Source organism: Epinephelus lanceolatus, chromosome 5 (assembly GCF_041903045.1).
Source record: "Epinephelus lanceolatus isolate andai-2023 chromosome 5, ASM4190304v1, whole genome shotgun sequence".
Taxonomy (NCBI): domain Eukaryota; kingdom Metazoa; phylum Chordata; class Actinopteri; order Perciformes; family Serranidae; genus Epinephelus; species Epinephelus lanceolatus.
This window is the reverse complement of record NC_135738.1, coordinates 18,507,081-18,530,534: the sequence shown is the minus strand read 5'-3', so window position 1 is coordinate 18,530,534 and position 23,454 is coordinate 18,507,081. Positions and strand designations below refer to the sequence as shown.

Genomic DNA, 23,454 nt, shown 5'->3' with positions numbered 1-23,454 from the left:
TGTTTATTTCTACAAAGCAGTTCATTGGGAATTTGTCAGCACAAGAAATAACATATAGAGGTCAAGTTACACTTTAAACCAACACAACTGCTTTTTGTTTTATATTTTAGTGAGGAAGCCTTAAATTCAAAAACTATTTTGGGCATAATATTGTACTCATTGAGTGTTGTGTCAGTAGCTATACTCTGATATGCCACGTGGTGGTGCTGTAGCACAGGCTGCTGAAAACTAAGACAAATAAAACTACACAACAAAAAGACAACAACCCTGTATAAAACAAAGAAATCATTACAATAGAAAATTATCTACTGCAGAATTTAATAGCTAACATACCTTGACTGGCTCATACCTTAACTCCACAGCAGTAAACCGGAACTGAAGCATGGGTATGCAACACAACTTTATTGAAACTCTTGAAGCAACATCAATTTACAAACAAGGAAACGGGAGCTCATTGAACATAAAACGCTTTCTTTTTTTAGAACCAAAATGACAGAGAAGAACTGAGAAGGGGAATAAACTCCCGAGGGTTGGACCAGCAGTGGCAGGTGCATTTTTTTATACAAAAAATAACTTATGAAATCTTTCAAGTTTACAGGAATATTGTAACACATGGCTTGTGTAAATCGATGATTGGATTTACAGCTCAGCTTTGTGTTCCAGACTTTAAATGATCTAATATTTCCAAATATCAAAGCAGGCATCACTTTGATTTAAGAGACAGGAAAAATACCACTGATGAAGAACAAAAAAAGAGAGAGAACATGAGTGAGCTGGGGCAAATGCATTCTTGAATTTTGAATTTTCAGTGTGGTGCAAGTTAGTCAGTCACAGTCATTATGAAAGGCCTTTTCAGGATCGTATTGCCTGAGTGCTGCCTCTTGACACTCCTCTGGGTCCCTGACCAGCTCCACGCTTGTAGTTGGGTTGGTAACCATCCTTGAGCACACACAGGGATGAAAAACAAAGGCAGACATTTTAGAAACTTCTCCAACAGACAGAGAAGATGACATAAACAAAGTCAGTGTGAGAGCTGAATGCTTCTGTCATACCCTCTGATAATTCCCATTTGAGTAATCCCGAGGTGTGCTGAACTGAGTCTGTCCATAACCAGAGTTTGGAGTGTTGGCGAAAGGAGGACGATAACCATCATAGCCACCTGAAAATAGGAAGAATATAAACTTTAAATGCTTCTCTTTAGATCAGCAATAAAATAAGCACAGACCCTTCAGCTCCTTTCAGACATGTGATTTTACACATCAACAACCACCTTGTCATTTTTCTGTAAGTCACAAAGGCAATCTTAAAAGTCAAGCTGTGACATCACAAAAACTCATTAAGCTAATCTGAATTGAATCAGAATGCCTTAAAATTGAATTTGAGGCAATAATAACATGAGATTAACTAGAAAAGTACTGGGAGAGCGCAGACCTCCGCCAAGCAGCTCAGATTTCCCACCATTTTATGATTTTATCCACTTCACTTCAACAGATCACCACAAAATTGTATCATCTGTTCCTTGTCCCATTATCAACCTTTCCTGAAAATCTCATCAAAATCCATTCAGAACTTGGAGTTATTTTGCAGACAAACAGACCAACACTGGCGAAAACATAACCTCCTTGGCAGAGGTATATACGCACAGATGATTTTAATGGACTTCTTGTTCCACGTTCTTATGAGCACTTATTTATCATCTTTAATGCAAGACAATACATATTTTTTTACTTATTGAAAAGTTGTAAAGATTCCTCTCATGTGCGATTAGTCTATACATTTTTCTTTTTGTCCTCGTGCCTGAAAAGAGTTGGAGGAAACAAAACAAAACTGGCATAACAACAATAAGAATCAGATTATATTTTCATCTTTTATTGATGGCAACTGAAATTATGAAGATACAGCAAAACTCTTTAAATACAGTATGTGAGCAAATAAATTAAAAGTCAGTCAGTGCTTGTGGACTGTCAAAACATGACACAATGGTCAGCAGAGTTCTGAAATGAACAATGAAAGTGAGCATAAGCTCCGTTTCCACCGAGCAGTATGGTACAGTTCAGTTCGGTATGCTTTTTTTTCCGTTTCCACTGTGAAAAGTTGTGGATGGTACCGTTCTATAGTTCTATACCTCTACCACTTTTGGTCCCCCCTCTGTTGGGGTACCTAGCACACAGATCTGGTACTAAAAGGTGGAGCTGTGAACACTGCAGTCTGTTGATTGGTCAATAGAGGATGGTCACTCTGCTCAGTGCTGAGTCATACTGTGAAGAGTTTAATTAGTAGACTGTTATTGAAAGGATGTTTTACTGCTTCTATCAGCAGCTGTAGGCAGAGAAAAATTAACTTAATTTACTGGGCCGACTGCCGGCGACTTTTAAGGTGGAACATTAACCTGTATTGTTACTCAATGCATGAGATGACGATGTGAATCAATCAACACACCTTAAATGTCACTGACTACTTTCTTAAGTTTTGATATGACATACACTTTTAGTAATGAGTGGATCTTCAAGCATGTATATATATTAATTTGTACTGCATTATGTGAACTGCATATATTCTAATCCTCACTCTGAGAAAAAAAAAGCATCAGGCAGAGCATCTTCCTGCAACACTAAACCCCAGAGCTTGCCTCAGAAGGACTAAATGCACAAACCTGCTATTTTTAAATATCCCATGGAGAGAGACTCTCACTGCAGCCTGTTTTATTTTGCTCTGAAAATATCAGCTTGCAGCCTCGTTCTGTGGACGATAAACGAGGTGCAAACTTCCCTCTGTGTCACCAGTAATGAGGAAATACAGTGAGTGCTGGACGGAGCAGTGAGTGACAAAAGCCCCGCCCACATTTAAGGGTTCTGTTTGCAGTGGAAACGCTAGGGTCTAGGTACCATGTGTGAAGGGTTACTTTTGGCTCCAAAGGTACCATACTGAAAGTGTTTGGTGGAAATGGGGCTTTAGTGTCCTGCTCTTCAGCTCTGTCCAGAGACAACACTGTTCCACCCAGGTTGAAAAAACGTAAACATATACAATATATTTATTCAATGCCCTTCTACTGGGTATTAACCTTGCATTCATGTGTGTATTGTCGATTAAACGATGCAGACAGCTGCATAGATTAAAATCAGAGCGGATCTGTGGCATGAGACGTGCAAGACAAACAATTCTGACACGCTTGCAGTCTAGACACAAGGTCGCACTCGAGATGGTCAATAATTGAGGCTTCAAAATGAGCCTGTAGCACAGAAAACACCATTCCTTGATATCACATACTTTCCACCTCAGTGACGCCACTTGTTTCTGTGAAGGGCATATTATGTCTAAATTACATCATAATGTAACTGACACCCTCATCATCACTTTAACAGTTAGATGAAGCCATCAATGTCATATACTCCATGTCAGAAAAGGGGCTTTTTAAGGATTCATTTGTGGCTGTAGGTTGTGAGCTCACCTCTGAATCCATTCGATGAGCCTCTGTAGCCATTGATCATGCCCCTGGCATTGCGAGGTCCACCACGAGACATGCCTCTGCTGTTGTAGAAGGACTGACCCTGCCTGACGAAGCCTGGGCCCTGCTGGGAAGGCTGTTGATGGCCTCCTGACTGTTCTTGGGAATGGAAGGCACCAACTACTAAAAAACACAGAGTGGGTTGCCCCAAAACAGATGCACGTCAATCTCCAATCTAAGTTGAGCACGCGGTATTAATGTAAAAGCAGTTTAACTGGGAAGTTATCACAGGAAGACAAATCAATTCAGTAAGTCAATACTGAGAAAAACAAAACTTAAAATCTGCCCACCAGACTGCATCTGTTCTGACTGCATCTCCGTCTGCTCCACAGGATGCTGCGGCTGGCTGCTGAAGGCTTGGTTGTAGCTGTTCTGGTATTGGCTGGCCTGGTTCAAAGCCTCTGTCTCATTAGCTGGCGGGACTGGGGCATTGAGGTTGAACACCTGAGGGGAGAACAAGGGCCACATTGTGGTGAAGCCAAAACCAGAGGAAAGGTCACAGGCTCATTAGGACTAAAGTCCATTACTCATTATTTCCTGGATATAGCTACTTCACTACAAACACATACAACTGCAGTATGATGAGAGAGGGCACTTAAGGACTCTGCAAGCAATTCCTAATGGAAGTCATTAATGATTTTCTATTTTGATTTCACTGGCAGTGACGCACAAAGTCCTGCAAAGACCTCTTTTATCTCCGTGACAGTCCAGATGTTCCGGTCTTTGAATGAACTCAAACATTAAATGCTTTTAAGACAGGTGTTATTTGATAACATGGGCATTTCTTCATCCCAGAGGCCTTACTGTCTGCATTGACTGGAATGGTGCTGCGTTGACATTGATGCCACTGCTGTGAGGAGCTTTGGAAACAGGCTGGAAAACTTGTGTTTGAGAGGCAGGTGGGAGAGCTGTAGAGGGTGGAGGCTGCTCCGACGACAAGGACATGGAGGTCTGGGAAAGAGTGGAAACAAGTTCAGCAGGTTGAAACAATTCTCAATGTCATGTATGATTGAAGTTTCACAATTTGATTTCCAAATTCTTTACATTTTCTTTGCAGGAGCAAAAGTTGAGATGAGGATATGATGCACGCTGATAACGATAGTCATGTCCTTTGTATTGTCCCAGGCTATTTAAATCATTCATTAACCTACAGTTTATTGCTTACACAAGTGTGCACTTTACAGGCTGATCTGGGTAGGTTTCAAACACTATACAACTAAATCTGACGACATTTAATAAACTAAATAAAGGACTAGGGATTGGTCTCTGTATGTATGCTTACGCAGTACCTTGTTTTGGGATTCTAAACATATTTTGACCCTTGAATTTAAAAAATATTAAGCTGTCAAAGCAAGTGTCTGAATTAGATCATGTAAAATCTGATAAGATACGCAGCAATATGAGGTCTACCTTTTTCCTAACAAAGGGATTCTTTCACAGAGCACCGTGGTTTACCTGGATGGGGTCGATGGTTTCTGTTGAGGGTCGAGGGTCTGGCGTGTGTGAGGTCTGATACATGGGGGGTGGAGTTGGGGAGACAATAGGAACCTGAAAACAAAGGAAGTAAAAGTCATTTAACACATGTCTTCAGCAGGCTACACCAATCAATCAATTTTATTTATAAAGCCCAATATCACAAATCACAATTTGCCTCACAGGGCTTTACAGCATACGACATCCCTCTGTCCTTTGGATCCTCACAGCGGATAAGGAACCCCCCCCCCCCCCCAAAAACCCTTTAACGGGGGGAAAAAAACGGTAGAAACCTCATAAACAGTGCTGTCTGTCAATTATGTCGAGTTTGATTACTCACTTGTGTGGGCTCAGGTTGGACAGGAACAGTGTTGGGTTGCGATAGCCGGGACTCTGGATGAACTAAAAAGATTTGAGTTTAAGTACAAGTGCCATTTTTACACAGCAGAAGACATTAGAACTGAGTTTCTCTTTGACAAACATACCTGGAGGACACACCATCTGTGGTAAGTCCATGTTCTGAGCGGGTTTCATCGGCTGCGCTGAGACGATGGCAGGGTCAATGGGCTGTCCGTCAAACTCCAGCATGGAGTCCTGAGAGCAGAGAAGTGATGAGCACCGTGCTCAATATCTACAGTCAACAGACATTCCTAGCACAAAGTTCCCACCTGCATGAAGTTGTACGTTCCCTGCATCTGTGCCATTAAGTCCTGCACCACCTGCTTCCTGACCAGGGGGTCAGTTGGGGGCACAGGAGACGCTAAGTTCATGGGGTGGGTCTCCAGGGCAACAGGTGAAGCTGCAGGCTGCATGGGCTGCTGCTGCTGCATGGCACTGACTGCCTGAAAGTGGAAGACAAACAGAACAGGTGAATACAGGAGGAGGAATAACAGAGAGCTGGAACAGTGATAATAACATGATAGCTGTGGGGTTATATGCATATCACAGTTCATAAATTGAAACATCACAGCTGATAATTAAACCTGTAATGTGAGCATTCTTGTGGAGAAATTTCACACAAAAACCTGGACCAGTCAGAGCAAATTACACACTGCAGACTTATCCTGAGGGATCACACCCTCACATGGTGGTGCTCAGACACCTGGCTGACAACCCTTATTGAAGCAAAAGCCTGTACATACACTGCAGCATCTATAAAATGATTCACCCTCTGTGCACCGTTGAATCATAGTAGGAGGACTAATCTTCTTTGACAATGTGCCACAGAAAAGCATTTCATGTTGAAACTGATTATAGTTGGGTAAAAAAAAAAAAAAAAGAAGTTACAGAGTTAGGGTACACTGACAGAGAAAAATTAACATTGGAAAATATTCATTGAGTTTACAGTTCTGAAGGGAAGCTTCTTCACCTACTCTGGGAATACCCCATGATTCAGAACTACTAGATGAAAGAAAAAAAAAAAATACACGGGCTAACTTTGAGATCTGCCCGTGGCTGTATGACAAAATGACATCTCACTGTGGAGCCAGGGGCTTTATACAGACCAGTGTAATGGTGGGAAAGCAAATTATAATGAGAAAATGGAGGAAACCAGGTGACCCCTCTTTTAAGGAATGGTTCACAGAGCTGGCAAAATGTGCATCATATGAACAAATCTCTTTCAGTTCTAAGGACAAGACGGAGAAATATCTGACAGAGTGGAAAAGCTACTTGGAGTACACTGCGGGTGTAGACATATCTTGAAGTGAATCATACATGTATTTTTATGTCATTATTTTATTTTGTTATTGTATTGTTTGTCCCTTGTCTAAGTACATATATTTGATTCATTAACATTCGGTGACACTGTTAATGTCAGAAAAAAAAAGCAAACATTTTTAATAAAATATTAATGATAAAAAATCATTGGCAAATATTCACCTCCCGTTCACTTCCTTTAAATGCAACCAGAGGGTAAAGCAGGTTAAGCAAATTTACATCTTCGCCTTATGCGGAGCTCAACTTTGGTGAACTTCAACAGGCGAAGTCGCAGCCTCAACCGATAGCAAAGTATGTGTGGAGGAGACACTGATTGTTGCTGTGTCTAACCAGCTGATATTGTATGATATTGGCCATGGAAAATACAAACTACCCCACATGAGAGATGCTGCCTGGCTGGTTTTGAGTCGGGAGACAGGTATGGAATTTCTGACATCATAATTCACAGTATTTATTAGCAAGCTAGCTAACATTAGCTTGCAGGCTAGCTTTCTGTGTTCACCACATCAGACACTGCCCACATTCAGCACAAATATGGCTCCAGAAGGCGACAGTCACTCACCTGCATTCACTCATGTGCGACTGTACCTTCACTGTCTCCAGCATGAGCATGCTCACAGAAGCTTAAATGACTGATGAAAGGACATCCATTTAAATCTTGGCCAGGAATTGTGTCAGGTTGCCAACAAACGTTCCTGACGACATCTAGTTATCTGTGTAGTGTATACCTTCCAGGGACAACAGGGCCTTTCTGACTGTGTGGCTGAAGCCATTCATCATTTGCTGGTCTTCAACTCTACTCTCACTCTCTCAAAAAAAATCTAAGTCTGATATGATGCAGTGACACATCTAATTTGAACATCACATAACCGGTTTGAACATGACACGGAAGAAAATGCAGATGTAACGTGATACCAGCAGTAGGCACTCAGCAACACATTGCTTATGTGAGCACAGGGGATTCAAAGGAGTATTTGTTTACAACTTGTTGCGAAACATTTTGCGATTTTTTTTTTACTGCAATAACAGTGACAAAAATATATATTTGACAGGCTGAGGAGCGATCAGCACACAGTCAAGTTCCAATAAAATATCCTCTACTCGTTTGCAAATTCTGCCCTCCAATGCCTACAAGTATACAAGTCATGCAAAGGCTTTGACATCCCTTGAACTTATTCATAGTTTTCTATGCTATAAAATGATCTGAATTAATCATGTTTAAAATGCCCCAGCCAGCTGAAACAAGAATAATCGAAAAGGACCTTCTCGCTTCAAACTGAGGTTATTTCGGGCCAGACTGCTTACAGCAGCCACAAAAGCTAGACTCAGACGGCAATTAATCAGTAACAAAAAAGAGGAAAAAGTAAACCTTAACATCCCTACAGCATACCTCTGTTTCCGTGGTCCACTCATCACCCTGCTCCTTCTCACTACCGCTGTATGTGCCGTCTGGAATGAACTGTCTGTTTACAAACTGCAAGAGAAAACAGCAAACATCAGCACAATGCAATAATTATCATCAGCCTCAAGACTTCACTGTAAAAGAGGTAAATTAATCTTACCTCTGTTGTTTCTACCGCAATGGGCTCTGTGAACTCCTCAATTATTTCAGTTTCTGTAAAGAGACAAAACTATGTTAGAGAATGCAGTGATGATTTCTTTATGGCTTGATTAAATTAGTATTTTAAAACTAGCGAATTTAACATAGCATGACTTCAGAGAGTGGTCAGCACCTGGATCGACAGTCTGCTCTTCTGCTTCTGACGATTCAGCTACTACTGCTGCTGCTGCTGCTGCTGCCGCCGCCGCCGCCGCCACCACTGCTGAGGCTGGCTCTTCCTCCTCCTCGTCCTCACACACTCCGTTTTGATGAGATGGAACCCGGTCAAAGTACCCACTCAACAGAATCTGGTCCAAAGTCTCTCTAAGTGCCTTGTCTATCAGAGGAACAACACAGGAAGCAATTCATTGTGAAGTCAAGCCATGAAAACAGACATCCAATTATCACATTTACAAAGTCACAACAATCACACCATTATTTTGTGAGCTTTGAATTATTAAAGGGATAGTTCAGATTTTTTTTATGTGGGACTGTATGAAGTACTTATCAATAGACAGTGTATTACATACAGTAGATGTTAATTGGCACACCTACAGTTTAGAGAAGCAGGCTGGAATCTGACATGGAAGCTAAGCAATTTACTGCTCTAGATTGGTTAGCAACAAAACATATTTTAGCCATCGAATACAAGTCACATTTAAAAAAAAAAAAAAAAAAATCAATACTAGATTAAGTGTATGCTATATTTTAAGTGTTTTCCCAGCTTTACCTTGCCATCAAACAGTGATTTTTAACAGGAAAATGAAGCCTTTATATTGCTCTCTTAAAAGCCAGACTCCATTGAGAAAAACAGTGATTTAACATTGCTGAACAAAGGAGCTGCTGGTTTATCTCTGCTTCCAAAAGTTATTTGTTTGCGTAATTGTGTGACTTTGGCTTGTAAAACGGTTAGTTCAGATTCACCAAAGTCACATGACACAAACTAATTAACTGATCCATGCAGCGATATATTCTGCTCCCATGTTCAGCAAGCTAAAATAGCCGTTTTTGTCAATGGGGTTTGGTGGCTTTGACAAGAGCACAGATGGGGAACTGAGGCTGTTAACGACTTCCCCATCGGTACACACTGCCTGATCGAAAGGTTAAATGGTGAAATCACTCCCAATATAGCATACACTTATAATAATATTGATTGTTTTTAGGTGGCAAAAATATTTTTTTATTGCTGACCCCCATCTTAGCTTAGCTTCTGCACTGCCTGGACCCCAGCATGCTTCTCAGTAGAGGGGGCACACCAACAGGCATCCACTGTATGGAATACACTGACTATAGATTAAGTGCCCCACTTAGCCCCACTTCAAAATCCGAACTATCCCTTTAACCAACGATCAGGGTGGAGTGACGAGTGGATTTCACAACTCATCTTGCAAGAGAGATTAAAAAAGTATTTAGTAACTTTTAGAGCAGCAACGGTCAAATAAATGATCAAAAGCAAAATAAAAATCAGCAACTGTTTTGAATTATTTAAATGTATACTACGCAGGAGTTTCCTAAAATATCAATGTATAGACTTATACAAAAGTAATCCCTCTTATCATCACTTATGACCCACTAGAAGTGGTTGGCGGTGTATTTATCTATAGAGACTCTGCCCTCTGTTATTAGCCCCCAGCTAATAACAGCACACATCCAAGAGAAGCTAAAAAAAAAAATTGGGAACACAACACCAAACATAAATAAAGGGAGACAAAACGCCAAGTGGACAAAGCTAATTCTAAAGCGAGAGCAAATCTGGGCTTGGTTTTCACTTGTAATTTAGCTGGCGAGCACTGGAGAGGATGGGGATGGGGATGAAGAGCGACCAAGAGTTGTTTTGTTTTCAGTTGGGCAGGTAGGTGCTGGCAGCTAGCTTAGACAGCTTGCTAAAGTCTAGTATTTTCCATTACACCAAATGTAACTTTCCAACAAAAGTAGCTTGCAGTGTATGAACAAACAGGGTAGGGAGGAATTTAAATGTCGTGGTAACAAACAATAACCAACAAATCCCACGAATTATACCTTTAGGGAATTTTTCAAGCAAAAATGCCAAAACTTGATGGTTTTCTTGGTCTTACGCTACACTAACGTCACCTTGTGCTTCAGGATGCTGTGATAGGCTTTTATTCACTTTTTTCCTGATATTTCATAGACCAACTGATCAATTAAAGATCCATTGTGGAATTTAGGGGGGATGTATTTGAAGAAATGGAATATAATATTTATAACTATGTTTTCATTAGTTTATAATAACCTGAAACTAAGACTCGCTGTGTTTCTGTTACTTCAGAATGATCTACATACGGAGTGGGCCTTCTTCCACAGAGTCCACCATGGTGTTTCTACAGTAGCCCAGAATGGACAAACCACACGCTAGCTCTAGATAGAGCCATTCACCTTCGCATCTCCACCTTAGTTCTACGTGCTTGGCACACAGGCGAAGTTTCAGTTGGATGCAATCTGAAACCTCACTGCTGGATGTCACAAAATCCAACACACTAAACCTTAAATATCAGGAAAATACCTGCAGGTAAATCAGTAATGAAAATGTTTGGGTTTCTTTGCAGCCTTAGTAACATTCAACCAGCCATCAACTAAAACTAAGATAACAATTACCAACAGCATGTCCAGCTATAATATAACTTTATCCCAACTACTGTGTTTCCAGTTTACTGTCAATTCAAAACATAAATTGGTTTCAGCATCTCAGATGTAAATATTTGCTAGTTTTTGTAGTCTTCTATTAACTGACTATCTTTGTGATTTGGACTGCTGCTCAGGCATCAGAACAAAATAAAGCAAAAACACAAAAAGCAGAGTTGTCATGCTACTAATTTAACTGACTTAGTAAAGTCAAAACTTTTACTCCATCTGACACAGCTGACTGAAGGCAGGTGACAGGTGAATGAGGCCATAAGACTGTTTTAAGTTCACCTAGCCAGACTGCAGCAATCAAAGCCAAATAGCGTCCATTATTTGGTCCTAAACTCAACATGGTGGTCATGACACAACTCATTTAAATAGTTTAAAAGCCTCTGAAAACTTCAAGGCTTTATATTTATTTATTTATTTATTTATTTATTCATACAATTTAATATTTAAAATGTAATGAGCAACAATCAAATCTTAAAGTTATACTGTGCAGGAATGGGTGTATTTTTCTGCAGACTCTCTGCCTTCTGCCTGTATTGTCTTATTTTCTATGGTTGGGATGTTTATGGGGATGTACCCCAGCTGCCCTCAGGTGAGGTTGGGGCTCTTTTAAAAAGGTAGTGACCTCATGCCAGACTGTACCCAGCAGATATCCAAGAGACACAGCGTGAGAAAGACAAATATAGCAAGGTGAAACACCAAACGAGAGTGAATCTGGGGTCGGCTTCTACTTTCACTTTTACACTGTTCACAAAACATCTTTAGGTATGATTTAACACAAAGTTTAGAAAACCTCAACACTCAACAGTCACAGGGTAAACTGAAAACTATGAACATTCATTCATGATTTAAAAAATACAAGGCCTGATAGGTGCTAACATGTTCTACATTGCTGACTGACTAGATAAGAAATATGCTACGTTAACAATAGCTCCATGTAATTCCCTAGAAAACACTAGAAGAGCCTTTAAGCTAGCTCAGGCATTTCCACTTTTGGCTCTCCAGGCAAAGCAGGCTGGTGTTATTTCCTTTACTGCCTCAAGCCTCAGGCCAAGAAGTCTGCTGCTGCCTGAATAAATATCACCCTGAGTCACCAAGTGAGACCTCCTTACCGAGGTGAAAGGGTTGGCTGGTGTCACTACAGTGAACTGGGTCACCAGTATCCTAATGTGGCTCCAGAGATCTAACCAGTGGAACCACAGGCGACAGGGCCACTGGCACCCTGCCCTGCTGCTGAGTCAGGATAAGCCCACAGCGCTCAGCCCCCAAGCAGAATGCAGCAGTGCGAGTCCTGAGGCCAGATCGCTGAGAATGCAGTACGCCAATATCCCCAAGCCCCGATTATTCACATCACAGCACTGCACACATGCTGCATTGACAAAATACAACGCACATGCTACACTAACATATCAAGACTGGTTAATGAGAAGAGGGTTTTGTTTTGAGCGTTTCACAACTTTATCTACATTGGCTTGGGATTACTCAAGGGTATGGGATAAGCACTTATGGCTTCAACACAATAAAACGCTCGCTGATGACTGCTGTCACCAACCATCTGATAAAATGTCCTGCCAGCAATTTTCACCACCAGCTGGGCATCTAAATAAAGCCAGTTTGACTTCAATAATAATGAATCCCTCTTTGTGTCAACTTCAAATTACAGTTGGACTTAAACTAATAATTATTTTCAACACTAATTAATCTGCCAGTTATTTTTGATATTAACTGATTAATCGTTTATCTTTAAAAGTCACTAAATAGTGAAAAATGTTCATCACCAGATTCCAGAGCCAGAGTTAACATCTTCAGATCTTCCTAATTAATTTCCTGTCAACTGACGATCGATTCCTCAACAGGTTATGCTGTATAATGCAGTTTGCCCTGTGAATAGCCAATGCAACCCTTTACCAAAATATTAAGCTCTTCTGCTTGCAACCATTCATGGGCTCCAAGTTAAATTTCACTTACATGTCGTTCCAACCACAGCCTTTTCCTTCCCTTCCAGGAGGTCCCAGAGGTGCACCGATGCTTCTTCATACTGGTCAACCAACCTGCAAGTGTAGAGATAAGTTGTGTGGGCCAACAAAACGACTGCATGTCAGCTTCATCCACGAATCAGTGCCTCAGACTTACCTGACATTTTGGTCACGGTCTGGCCCCACTAGCTTGTAGAACTCATCAAAAGCTGCGAGGTCTGCGTCTGTCAGCAGCGGCGAGCCACCGACTCCCTGCTTCAGGTCCTGCCGCACAGTGTCCTCACCCAGTCGGTCCAGGAGGAACTGCAGCTCCAGAACCGTCTTCAGCCGTTTCTGCTCCGCCTCCTCCCGCTGCAGCTGCTCCCGCCGCGCAGACTTCTTCACCACCTTCTGGATCTAATAATAATATAAAGAACATGAATCACATGATGTCAAGTTAATGTGAGTTGGGGTGGACAGCACTCTGAGGGAACAATTTCACAAAAAAATGTTCTTACATCTTGTCCCAGTGTGATAAAGGTCTTCTGCAACTCTCTGCCAAACTCTAAGTTATTCGTGATTTCCTGGAATTTGGAGAGGGCCTCCTAAAAAGGCAAAGGAAAAAGAGACATTTCACACATTACTCGATTGTAAAATCTTTGTAAGAATTACAAGGTTGTTTGTGCTCATGTACAAAATAATGAAGGCTTTAGTGCACCTACCAGCTGGTCCTGATTCAGACGCTCTCCTTTATCCTTCCTGACTTGATAATCATCCAGTTTACTCTGTAACAGAACATCCAAAACTTCAGCAATGGATCGCTTCTGAGTGGGACAACTGTCATGACTCATACTGTACACAACAGAGATGTAGCTACGCTATCGGGAAGGATCTGGAACAGATGGCTCTCAACAGTACTGACCTTTTTCTTCTCCATGTTGCGGACCTTCTTATCGAGGACGCACAGCACTTGCTTCATAACTTCGGACTGTCCACCAAGTGCAAAACTGCCCATTGACCCTGGAGCGGATCCCACATCTGGGCTGGCAGACTGCACTGTCCTATTTGCATTCATCGCTGAGGGCATCTAGAAGTTAAAGAGCAAAAGGTTAACTGCTGGTAATAACACAGAGATGAAGAAATTACATAAATTCATAGAGATATGATTAACTGGAGATGGACGCTATCAGCATTGGACTGCATGAAGACTTTTGAGAACAGTGTCATGGGAGTAGGGCTGCGGCTAACATTTTTTTTCCATTGCCGATTATTCTAAAAATCATTTTCTCACTTCAATAAATCACATGGTCAATAAATGGTCTGATAACAGAAATGCACTGATCAAATACTTCAGATCGGTTTTGATGCAGATATAATGTCTTTGTCAATCTCATTATCCATTAAATTGCATGAATTCATCCGCGACAAAACCATGACTCAGTTATGTGTACAAAAAAACAATTACATTGATTTTTATGCAGCTAAGTACAGAGATTTTAAATTTGGAAAGAGGAAAGCAAAGGCACTTGAGTTGGACTGATGCACCTCTAGAAATAAGTGAACAAATATCCATCACAATTTCAAAAAATCCCATAATCAATTTATTTAACGTGCCTGTTTGTTTTTTAAATCTAACAAAAAGTACAAAACATAAAAAGGTATCAGTTTACAAACAAAGTGACCTGAGTAAACCACAAAGTGTCAAGATATGAGAGGCTGGAACCTATGAAATGTTTGGCGCCTAGCTTTAACAATGATTTTAATTTCTGTAGCTGTAAATCAAAATTGCTTGTGCTGGATTTTCTGCCGGTTGACTAATCAATGAATCAACTGTGTAAGTTGCACTTGAGATAACATCAGATGTATGATGCAGTAAGCCTAGACAGATTTGTGAATGTCACAAAGAGATTACTTGTGTATTGACAGAAGTGATATATAGAAACATCCGAGGTAAAAGTGACTGAGGATCAGATAAAGCGCTGCAGTTTGCGATTAGGCCTGTGTCCGTTACTGATTAATCTATACACTATTTTCTTGATGAGTCATTTGGTCTACAAACATAACACAGTAAAAAGCCTGTTACAATATCCTATAGCCTAAAATGGCTTCAACGTGTCTTCATCTCCATTGACCATAATGTAAGCCCAAGGACAGAAGCAAATCCTCACACTCGAGGAACTGAAAATATATATTTTTATTTGAAATATAGCATTAATGATTAACTGGTTATCAAAATAGATGACGATAAATAATCTGCCGATCGGGCAAGTTAAGCAATTAATTGACTAATCTTAGCAGCTCGAGTGGGGTTTAATAGCACTAGCAAAACAGGACATGTAACGTTACTACAGATGGTCCATTATCAGTGTAATCTAACTGTTAGGGATTAACGATATATAAACATTGAGTACATCTTATTAACACTTTAAATGTACCAGTCAGACTATATCCATAGGCATCAAAACCATTTCATCGTAGCAACTGGCTAACTTTAGTCCGAACTGTGTTAACTGGACGGACGTTTTAGAGCCCCGCATTTTTCCTTATCGTAATATTTTCACCATGACTCGGCTACAAAGCTGTATCTTCGGCTGCCAGCTCTGTAGCCCGGTGTCCACCCAACAATGCGGTCACATCGCCGGTGTTATCTCTGAGGTTTGGTAAAATGGCCCTGGCCGCACAACCGTTAGCACAGACCAGTGACTTAGCTAGCATCTGCTACAGCGACGCGTGCTAACCAACAGCCAGCCGGGAGCCGCGTTACCTCGGTGGCACGGCTCCGGATTCACCCACCTTGATGGTATATATCCACAGGGGAGCTTGCTAGCCAAATGTACGAAATGGCCAAGTTGTTATTATTGTTGTGTTGCTTTATTTTCTGTTTCACTCTAGTGTGGGATCCGCCCCGCCGGCCTCACCGACAACTGAGACGGTTCGAAAGACGGAGAAACTCTTTATAAAGGCGAAGGTCCGTTTTTAGCTGTCGACGATATGCCTGAATAAATAAAACCAAAAAATAAAATCGAATTGAGCGTAGATTTTTTAATAGCAAGATTTTCGTACAGAATGTGAACATATACATTCAAACGTAGAATTATTTATTAATTTTCCTGCAATGAAACTTTACGTAGTTGCCATTTGTGATCAGGCAAAAACGTCAACACCCTCCTGGCAGAAAATCTGCACAATCATTAGCTTTGATTAGGCTATTCTGTCTGTGTGCCTTCACCATACACTGTACAGTATTTTTATTTCTGCAGCAGCTGTCCCATCCCGCTGAGTGTATGTTAGTTCACAGCTGCCTCACTACATCATTAGTCATTACAATACGTGACTGTTCATCAGTTGCACATCAATTTGAAGTTCAAGTTAAACATGAAAATGGGCATTTAAATATCTGAATATGACTGTCACTGAAAAGACCTTTAAAAGTTGAGGTTGAGTTAAAGTTACATCTTTTAATTAAAGTTTTATTTAATACTTTGCAAAAGATTAGGTTGCAGAATGGAAGACAAAAGCCAGAAAGCAGACACACTACCAAAACTAAAATATGGATATTTAAAAAGGAAAATTTTATCCATGAACCAATGACTGTAATAATGCTAATAACAATAACTTAATTTTAAACAGATCAAAAGGTTATTTTGGATTCCTGAGTAGGCCCAAAACTAAAATAGGCTGCACAAAGCCACACAAATAGACTGAAAGTGAGAGTCAAAAAGATCTGGGGTTGTTTGAATTAGCCTTGTGACCTGTCTAGATAAGTTTTTTCTGTTTTAAAGATAATTTGAAGATGCCTTGTCATTGTAAGGATTTTTTATTGTAAAGCTGTAAGAGCAAAATCTGGCACCCACTATCTGAATTTTCAGATTATTTGGACACATTTATAAAACAAATGTTATAAACATGTACCTTGGAATAAAATAATAATAAAAATTATTTAAAAAATCACATTTAATTTAAATCTAAAAATTCCCAAATTGTAAATATGATTGGTTTGCCTGACTGTGACTCTTGAAATGATAAGTTTTAGTTCATCAATAGGAGCATTACTGAGCACTCCTTGCCATGTACTGCCCATATAGTCTGGCCCTTCTCGATAAATGGATTAATGTATTCTGCATAAAAATGGATGTTAGTTTTACCGCAGAAAGATTATTATTGCAAAGTTGTTACTTTGAACTTTGAAGCAGGGAAAATAAGAACCCCACTTGTAACACCAGAGTAAAAGTGCACACATTTCTTTAGTCTGTTGGTCTGAATGGTAAATGATTGTATATATAAATCATTTGTACTTTACACTGACAGAACCTGTAATAACTGCAATAAAAAGACATGTATGTGATGAGTTATAATGACAGGCTTGGCCTAGTTTTAAAGTCCTAAATTTATGACTCTTTATAACTGTAAAGTTATCATGTAAATATAACCAGGGATATCTTTTGCATTGTATTTTCAGGAACTCAGAGGTTAGCTCCAAAAATATGTTATCCTGATTTTCAGTACTTCCTAATATGTTGTTTACATTTAGAACATATCAAACAAATATGAACCTGCCAGTTCTACAACCACAAATCCATCTGCATCTCAGCCTTATCTCTCTTTTGTCCTGACTTTAAGTTGACAAACTCTGCCTCTCATTTTTCACACAAGGAGAAAAAAACTTTAAAGATACAACTCCAATATTTCCTATATTGAGAATTCATTAAATAATTATATCTTATAATGGGATGTGCAAGCACTTAAGTAAATGCAAAGTCTTGGATACCCACAAGAACAAAACTGGATCCAGACATCATGTCAGTGCTGCCATATTCACTGCCACTTTAAACCAGTAGGGGGCAGTAAAGCTCAGCAGTATGATCAACAACAAAACTGATTTGAGACAAAGTTCTGCTTATGTTCATCCTTTAATTCTGAAATATATACACCTGTCATCCATTTTCAATAAACCGACACATTTACTACTATATGTAAAAATCAACAGCTCACTCACACACACTCACACAAAGCAGATATGCACACACACACTGAATAAATACTGAAAACAAGTGGATACATATTTGATTATCTAAATTTCCCAATATCTTTGGGACCACTGATATGTTTTCCCCTTTTTGCTTCACCCCTGAGCACATACTTTCCATCAGTGTGTAACTGGGAGCAAACGGACCAGAAGAATGTGAAACCAGCTTTTCTTTTGTTTTGCCAAATACAGGAAACAGTTAACATGGCTGCAGAGCTTTTTGATTGCACTGTTCCACTGAAAGTGTTTTCTTTCAGGGATAATACTGATTATGGGAGGGTCCCGAGGGTAAGTGAAGCTCCCTTTCAACGAGTGACTCATTTCCGCGGCCTGCTATATTTCAATCAAACAACAACACTGGACACAGCCCACCGGCCATTTTCTAAAAGAATTCCAGGGTGTTTCCTCATCTGACCTCTGACCTTTACACCGTCACATTCTAAAACCCACTGTCACTTCCACAGCTTTCTATTTTAATCCCGTGTGGTGACAGTGATCGTTAAACCATGTTCACCTTTGTAGACCTGTGACAGTTTAGGAGGAGGGCTTTGAAATGGTTGCCTAATTATCACTTCACTGCAGATTAGGCAGGAAGTGGTCGGCTTTGCTATTGCTGTTCCAGAGTTTGTGCTATCAAAGCATCAACAATACGTCCAGCGTCCTCTTATTTCAGGAAATGGGCCTGCAAGCCTGCATCCAGATAGTCCATGATGTATGGATAACCATCTTTGTTCCACTACTAATTAGGAGACTTACTTAACAGGAAATCACTTATGATTCAGCAAGATGGTGCATATTGATTGTATATCCTGCAACAGCCCTGCTATACTCAACTAATCAGTAGAGGAACTTTAAAATCACTTAATTTGCTGAATGACGAGAGAAATAGCTGTTTGTATAATTCTACTGTTTGCTTAGTGCTGACGCTCATTTTCCAGCTGCCCTCAAATTCCACACTGCTTTCAACTCCATAATGCTCTCAGCACCAAGCAGGCAAAACAGGAAGCTGGGCATGAGTGACACCACTTCCCAAAAGGTTGTCTGCATTCTTAACTATTTATTCCCCAAATTCCACGTTAGATAGGAATGAAAGCAGAAAGAGATAGCCTGTGTTGCCCAGGACATAACGATCACATACTTACAAACCTTACTTAAAAAAATTCACATTGAGACATGAAGCTTGTACCTCCTTTCTTGTGACATTAGGAAGCCTTAAGAAACAGATAAGGGTTTTACCACTGAATGATAACATGCTAGTTTTATGGTGCGCTGTGAGCAGTGTTACCCCTATCACACTGAACCATCTGGAGTCGACCTGTCTATCTGGGAAGCCATGAGAGAGGTGTCATCGTGAATAGGAGAGGGGGGGTAGGAAGTGAATGCAGTGCGCACCAACCCCCCAGGAAAGCTTCATCTTTGCATGCCAGTTGCATCCTCTGGGCTTTCTCAGGCAGCTCCACAGGAAGTAGCAGATGACTTGGGTGTCATATCAACAAGGACTTCTCTCTGCTCTTGCTTCTCTTCTGTCATAAATTTGTCCTTGAGCCTTGAGATTGTGCAACATGACATTTTGGCAGCGCTGATGGGGCTAATGTGTAATTTTGATAAAAAACCCACAGATCAGTGGTGTTCATTATGACAAAGACAACTCTTTATAAACCCTCTGAACTTTACTTTAAATAAGAAGCCTACAAAAATCCATAGATACTGAATATATCAGGCTGAATTTCAAAGAGAAAAAAGCAAAAACCATTTCATGTAATTCCACAGAATGATAGTGATAAAATGTAGTTTGATATAGCTTAAATGTAGTGTCAGACACCATGTGGTGGTCAGATTGTTGCTATTTGAAAAATGTTTTATTTATAATGTCAAGATTTGATGCTCATTAATGACGTTGGACAAAGCAGTTTGCAAAAAATCTCACCACAAGCTTTACTCAGAAGCTAATCTGAAGATCTTCCTCAGCAGATAATGATGATGAAATATAGATGTTCCCATCTGCATTTTTTTCTGAGCACTTTAGAGGGACAGTTCGCCCTCAAATCAAAAATACATATTATTCCTCTTACCTGTAGTGTTATTTAACAATTTAGATCATTTTGGTGTGAGTTGCTGAGTGTTGGAGATATTCGCCATAGAGACATCTGCCTTCTCTCCAATATCATGAAACTAGATGGTGCTCGGCCTGAGGTGCTCAAAGCATCAAAAATGCATCTGAAATACTCAACAGCAATGTCTCTTTCCAGAAATCATGACCTGGTTACCTAAGATAATCCACAGTCCCGATTGTGAGCAGTTTCATGTAGGAACTATTTTCTTTCAGCTGAACGCCACCTGCCAACCATATCACAGCGCATAAAGAAGCGTGCATCTACTCATGGTCAAGTGGCTCGTGCTAGCTAGCTCAGTGAGCTAGCAGTAGATGCATGCTTCCGTCTGTGTGGTGATGCAGTTGACAGTTGTAGTTGGGTAGAAAGAAAATAGTTCCTACATGAAACTGCTCACAACAAGATCTGTGGATTATCTTGAGTAACCAGGTCATGATTTCTGAAAAGAGACATTGCTGTTCAGTTTTTGAGCACCACAAGCTGAGTGCCATCTAGTTCCATTGTATTCAAGAGAAGGCAGACATCTCTACGGGCAACACTAACACTCTGCAACTCCCACCAAAGCACTCTCTGTAGATTAATAGGCAAGAGGAAAAAATTGTTTTTAGCCCCTTTTACACTGCCAGATTTTCTGTAAATGTTGGGCTGTTTTGCCAGCAAGCTGCGAGCGTTTAGACACACAGAGCCAGATTGGCGAGTTGATCCGAGGTGCCCAATTTTTGCCTCCTAGGGTAGTCATATTGGCGGAACCCTTTTAGTTTAAACAGACCAAGGCGGCCTTCTGCCACGGGAGAGGCTGTTGATGACGCCGCATGTGCGAGCCACTGGTGGTGGATTAACAGGAAACAGCTGATAGCAGGAATTAGCGAGCAGCTAGTAGCAAGAGGGAAACGCAAACCTGACAGACAATGTAAAGATGAGCAACTGGGGAGACAAAGAATTGCGTGCCCTCCTTGCCCTCGCAAACGAAGAGGCCATTAACCGTCAGATGACTGGTCGGTGAAGAACGGGCCGACTTACAGTACGAGAGAATCGCAGAATGACTGACTAGCCACAGCTTCCCTCCCACGTCACTGTTTACGTCACACGCTGAGCTACACGTTTTGTTACTTGCTCACGCCCCCCATTGCCCCGAAAAAGGTGCATTCTGTATAAACAAAATTAGGTAGGCAGCATTTTGCCGCACTCCCTGATTTTGTTTTTACACTGCCAATGCTGGAAAAAGACTGATTGGGCTTTCCTGCAAATTTGCACAATTCCTATCTAAAAAGGGACGTGAACTGTCCCTTTAAGTACTTACTAAGTTAATACCAATTGCATGACACAATCTAAAGCTACAGAAGAGCTACAGAGTAGACCAAGTGAGGGAATTCTCAAGAATTAACTGTAAAGCTTGTAAGCCAGCATGGATGAGCAGTCCTTAAAATGCTAATAAAAATGGGTATTTAAACATCTACATTTCCATGATGACTGGGCAAACTCTTTCCACTGAGGATGATTGTGTGATATGATGGAAAGCTACAGATCAGATGTAGTATGAACCTTGTGTCAGACTGTTTTTATCAATCACCTGAGAGAAGTTAAAGGGAGATTTCAGGGTTCAAGTGTGTGGCATTTTTATTTAATTCAGACTAAGAAAGCCACCATCACACTTACACTGTGCTGCTTTGTTGTACAAAGACAGTGGGTGAAAACCTTGCTCTAAAAATGTTTTTCATTTGAAGGACGTGCAGTTGGAGTTTTATCTCTGTCAAGCTGCTCTGCTTTCTGTGTAGCTGGCACAACGCAGTGCCATGCTCACCTTGCTCCTGGGCCCTCTCAGCTTGGTATCTATCCAGTGAGCCCACACAGTCCAGCAACTGTCTCGCCCAAGGATGCATCCAGCCTGAATTCAGAGCTTGCCTGCGATCTTTCTCCCGTTGCATCTGGCTGAGGAGCTGACTGTTGCTGCTGGAGTTGTTGGTGCTTTATCTCTCTGCCCAGTCCAACTGCTGTCTGTGTCCCTCCCTCCTGCAGGCAGCCCTGAGGCTTTGGCAGCAGATAAGACGGAGAGCCCACAGTAGCTCTGGTTTGAAAAGGAAAAGGCTGTAAGGGTTGCAACTATATAGAAGTATCATTATAACAGAAGCAACTTTGAAAAGATTTTATTTTGGGATGTTTCATAGCGCTGGTCATCCTCTCTCCTCTATCAGTTTACAAGTTAGTAGGCCTATCATCTTCTCTTCTTGAGCTTTGTCAAGAAGACAGTCACATATCTGTAATTTATCTTAAATTATTTCAACAGTGACAGAGAGTAACTAAATTTGTACAAGAATTGTATACGTACTAACATGTATGAGCTACTTGTACTTCAAGTATCTCCTTTTTACTTATTTTCTCTGTTGTCTTCTGACCTGTATCTCTGGGAAATATTGCACTTTTTACTTCACAACATTTGTAGTTACATGGCAGATAAAGATTTCACACACAAAACATATGATCAGTTTGAAAATTTTAGAGCTTCAACTACACAGCATTACAGCGAAACAGTTAAAAATGAACCTACATGGTGCAATATAGAAATGCTACTTACATGTTCAAGAATCAATAACAATCATTTAATTATCTCTTGCGTATTGTTTACATAAAGAAACAGGGCCCTGATGGGGTTAAAACTGGTCAGTGTTTTATGCCCGACTAGACAAAGCTTTAAATATAAATGACTTAGGGAGCAGGGCCACACCTCTGATTACCTGCCAAGCCTACTTATACCTGGTCAACCCATCCTGCCCTGTTTGTCTCAGCTTTCTCGACCCACTCTCCCTTTCCCTTCCCTTCATCCTCCCTACCTCATCCCTACCAACATCCCTTCATCCTCTCTTCCCTTCTCCCGTCATCTCTTCTTATTCAATCTGCTGCGTACCTCTTCCGTGTCTCATTCTAGGTAACATCTGGAGGGGGGCCTGTAATCAGCCCCCATACTGAGTCTCCCTCTGCCCCATCTCCAGTACATCCTCCCAGATCAACCTAACAGAAGACATCCCTCTTACACCTTCACCCAATCCATTCGCCAGTCCTCAACAACCAACACATCCTGAATTACAATTAACAACTGAACAGCATATTATTGTGGTGTGGTCCTTGATAGTGAACTTCTCTTATATTTTTAATTTAGAGCACCAAAAGTTTCCTTGACTTGAACTACAAGTGAACCTAACTGAGCACTTGGCCTCTTTATTCTTTCGGTATCACTTCTGCTTGTGCAATGCTGTGGCCTAGAGCTTGTATTGATACTATTATCTATGAATACTGCTTTTACCACCACAGTTTTTTTGCACAAACCCCACAGTGTGCCTCAGATTGTTTTTGAAGGAGACTTACAATGAGCCCTTCATACACTGCAAAACCTGGTAAAAACCGTTTGAGGAAACCAAAGT

The 23,454-nt window shown here is 40.7% G+C and overlaps 1 protein-coding gene across 3 annotated transcripts; it reads right to left on the bottom strand.

Moving 5' to 3' along the window:
* Positions 1-387: 387 nt before the first annotated feature.
* caprin1b (cell cycle associated protein 1b) lies at positions 388-21,953 on the bottom strand. Of its 3 annotated transcripts, none has more exons than XM_078167805.1 (18): positions 21,840-21,953; positions 13,824-13,988; positions 13,624-13,686; positions 13,420-13,506; positions 13,080-13,318; positions 12,915-12,997; positions 8,431-8,634; positions 8,260-8,312; positions 8,088-8,171; positions 5,647-5,820; positions 5,464-5,572; positions 5,319-5,380; positions 4,961-5,053; positions 4,310-4,456; positions 3,796-3,949; positions 3,449-3,628; positions 1,053-1,159; positions 388-939 (listed from the first exon to the last, which is right to left on the bottom strand). In XM_078167805.1, exons 2-18 carry the CDS (start codon positions 13,986-13,988, stop codon positions 853-855), a joined length of 2,091 nt encoding a protein of 696 aa, XP_078023931.1. In that variant the 5' UTR covers positions 21,840-21,953; the 3' UTR covers positions 388-852. The 3 variants fall into 3 exon arrangements, with proteins under 3 accessions (XP_078023931.1, XP_033491721.2, XP_033491722.2); XM_033635830.2 differs by lacking the exon at positions 21,840-21,953 and adding an exon at positions 15,695-15,844; XM_033635831.2 differs by lacking the exon at positions 21,840-21,953 and adding an exon at positions 15,695-15,844 and having other exon boundaries at positions 3,449-3,625.
* Between the last annotated feature and the right edge of the window lie 1,501 nt (positions 21,954-23,454).

Bases quoted from the DNA above. Each gene is read 5' to 3' on its own strand.
- caprin1b (XM_078167805.1), bottom strand. From the start codon at position 13,988: ATGCCCTCAGCGATGAATGCAAATAGGACAGTGCAGTCTGCCAGCCCA. The intron at 13,507-13,623 runs GTAGGTGCACTA...TTGCCTTTTTAG, and splicing joins GTCTGAATCAGGACCAGCTG to GAGGCCCTCTCCAAATTCCA. The intron at 5,054-5,318 runs GTGAGTAATCAA...CTTTGTTTTCAG, and splicing joins TCCAACCTGAGCCCACACAA to GTTCCTATTGTCTCCCCAAC.